This window comes from Limulus polyphemus, unplaced genomic scaffold (assembly GCF_000517525.1).
Source record: "Limulus polyphemus unplaced genomic scaffold, Limulus_polyphemus-2.1.2 Scaffold495, whole genome shotgun sequence".
Classification (NCBI taxonomy): domain Eukaryota; kingdom Metazoa; phylum Arthropoda; class Merostomata; order Xiphosura; family Limulidae; genus Limulus; species Limulus polyphemus.
This window is the reverse complement of record NW_013666105.1, coordinates 458,132-461,321: the sequence shown is the minus strand read 5'-3', so window position 1 is coordinate 461,321 and position 3,190 is coordinate 458,132. Positions and strand designations below refer to the sequence as shown.

The 3,190-nt window shown below is 29.9% G+C and overlaps 1 protein-coding gene across 5 annotated transcripts in view; it reads right to left on the bottom strand.

The window, feature by feature from the left end:
* Positions 1-3,190, bottom strand: part of LOC106458632 (voltage-gated potassium channel subunit beta-2-like) — an 88,518-nt gene that overhangs the window by 40,742 nt on the left and 44,586 nt on the right. For all 5 annotated transcript variants that reach the window (XR_002610397.1, XM_022384905.1, XM_022384906.1 and 2 more), the window contains 4 exons: positions 2,525-2,604; positions 1,176-1,220; positions 527-571; positions 363-406 (listed from right to left, as the gene is read on the bottom strand). Coding sequence is in view for 4 of the 5 variants with exons in the window: in XM_022384905.1 (XP_022240613.1) it covers positions 363-406; positions 527-571; positions 1,176-1,220; positions 2,525-2,604 (214 nt within the window). In the remaining variant the exon portion in view is untranslated. The remainder of the gene's footprint in view (positions 1-362; positions 407-526; positions 572-1,175; positions 1,221-2,524; positions 2,605-3,190) is intronic.

The window sequence follows — 3,190 nt, the reverse complement described above, 5'->3', positions numbered from 1 at the left end:
CGTGTAGCTTTGCGCGAAATTCAAAACAAACAAACAAACAATCTAGGCACCCCGGGCACCTATATTAAAGTTTTTCTTCGTTACCCATTCAAGCCGTCTCCAGCCATTATTAGTCTCAAAGTGGGTTCCTCGTCATCGAATTATAACCTTTATGTCGTAATGGGAACAAGTAAGCCATGCTCAGTTTTACGTTATAGATCACGTGGCAAAAAAAAAAAAAAAACATGCTAAAAAAATAACTGTTGTCTTATCCAACAGAGACAAGCGCACGTAACATGTATATTACGTTTAATAGAGCACAGAGCGTCGATAGCATGCGATATGAAGAAGAATTAATAGAAGGGTGGAATTATTGGACTTGCCTTCAATTATTTGTTTCCTGGACAGCCCTCTCTCAATGTCTGATCTAGCAACATCAAAATAAATAAAAAAGTATCACTGAAAACCACTCCACGACAGATATTTTCACAAAAACAACAACAACAACAACAACATTCAAAAATTAGGAAACAGAATTGTTGCTTACTTTCCAGTCCAAATTAGTTTTGTTGCGATGATGTAAGTGGACCGCCTATAGGAAAAATATTTATAATATCTGAAACATCTTTCCGAAAACAATGAGAAAATCTAAAGAAAAAGTGGAGTATTTATGTAGAAATAAAAACATTTTGAAGAACAAAATTACATTAAAAATTGTCATACACGTGTAAGTCCTATAAATGGAACTACATACGATTTCAAACGATTTTTCAACTTTAAAATTTGATTTAAACTTTGACAAAAAGTGAAAGTTGTTAAATGAGTGTACCAACTCTTAAAATTTGCTATGTTTTTAGAATTTATTAGCAAACGTGTTTAATTTGATAAATATATAACTTGAATTTATTTCTTTTGTTATTTACGAAAATAATTTCACCAAAAATAATTATTTTTCCATCTAATTTTAACTTGAGACGATAGTTATGAATGCTTTGATCATTTTATTCTTTAGTAGCTACTGCACAAAGATATATATAATAAAAAATTCTAGCTTCTATAATTACAATACTCGTAAAGAAGATGTTCACATCTTAGCTAATTTCTCTCGTAAAGTTTTAGCAAGTAACATATCATACAAAGTAAACTATTCTTATTCTTAGGAAAACTTAAAAATACAAGAAAATATTGCAGCCTACCTCCAACCTTTTTTCTTTAGAATTTTCCCAAGCATAATTTCTGCCCTAAATAACAAAACAAGCACACTTTTAAACAAAAATTTGCAAAATAAGAAAACCTAGAATAAATTGCAACAAAAGAATACGACGTAGATGTATTGACTGTCCTTGTTTCAGGAGCATAAATATATATATATATGGTTTGATGGATATGAAAACAAACACAGCTGAAGTTTCATTTTCTTCTAACAGCTCCACACCATAAAAAAACTTAGAGATGTGTATTTATCTTAAGAAAGGGGTTTCAGGTAAAAAAAAATCATCCACCAATTTTTTGTTACAGCATAAAATATAACATTATAGAACAGGTTAGAAATCAGTAAGAAAACAATTTATACAAAATTACATGTTTAGATAATACAATATTTTAAAAACTGAGAAAAAATATGAAATTTAAAATGTAGTTTTTCTTTTTAATTTCAACAAAAAATTGAAACTTTTGATGTATATTGTATATGATGAAAATTATGTTCTTTAATTCAAGCAGACTTAAAGACGATATGACAGTTTCAAACAATAGCTTAACATAGCCTAAATAATAATAATTTCAAATATAATGCTTAATGATACAGTTGTAGTTTCTTAGTGCAATGCTACACAATAGACTATCGGATCTCTTTCCACTAGAAGGAATCAAACCTTGGATTGTTTGGTTGAAAGTCCGTAGACTTACCGCTGACCCACTGGTGGATAATAATAACAACACGCCCATAAAAAAAATCGTAAAATAAATTTGTTTGGTTGTTTGTTGTTAAGCGCAATGATACACAATGGGTCTCTGTTCTGTGCTCACCAGAGATATCAAAACCCTATTTTTAGTTATAAGCCTTCAAACTCACCGCTCGTAAAATATGATAGTATAAAGAAAAACATGCCATTCATATTATAAATTCAAATACCGCTATTAATTTGCACTTTTATACTTCTATTTTTCAACTCATAAATTGATAATTACGCATATTAAATAGAAATTTAATTCTTGATCTTTGATATATCCAGTTTAAATTTTCAAAAGAAAAGCATTATTGCGCTTGTTACACAAAACATTATAAGAAATATTTACTTTCCAACAGGACTGCGCTTTCTAATTGGTCTACCGAATTTTTTTGGCAGTTAGATAGCTAAACTATATTTGAAGTGAACCTTTAAAAACGTAATTAATCAAATTATTAATAAATGTTTAAAATTTAAATGTTAAACAGCTTTTAAAATATTTTTTTCAATGAAAAGTTATATGCAAAATTCCACACATTTATTAAGCTAGTAACTGAAATAACATGAAATATTGTTTAAAAGGCGCCAAAACTTACTTTCCACCACCATACAGATCAGCTGTATCAAAAACATTGATTCCACTTTCGTAAGCCGCTGTCAAAATCTCCTCTGCAGTCTTGAAAAATAATATACAATTATTTCATAAATAAATAGTATCAATAACGAACTGCCAAGAGATAATTGTGATAATTTTGTTTGTTAATGATAACAAAAGATTGAAATGCATAACTAGTAGAACATTGCGGTACACATCAACAACAGTGATCCAAATTGTCTGAAAAAAAACAACAACAAATTTAACACATGGGTATATACATATTTAAGAAACAAGAGACGTATTCTCTTTGAACAACATGCTCACAGAATCGTTGCTTAACTTACTTATTCAAAAAATTAGAACATGCTTGGAACATTTATGTTTTAAATTGAAATATTTTGAGAGAAAGTAAAATGTATTGTTACGACAGCGGAAGTCACGCGACGCTGGGATCGTGACTTATCGGGCAACCTCACGAATGTCCCAGCGTTTGCTAGACGCCCTCTTTTTTAGTATATAAGCCGGAGATATACTGAAGAGAAATAATTGATAATTGAGTCAAGCGAACAGTAGGCACCGTAAGTAAAGTGTGTGAATCGCTGTGAATTATAGCGTGTGTTTATATAAGTAGTTAAGTTAAAGTGACAGTGGAAATTCTGTGTAT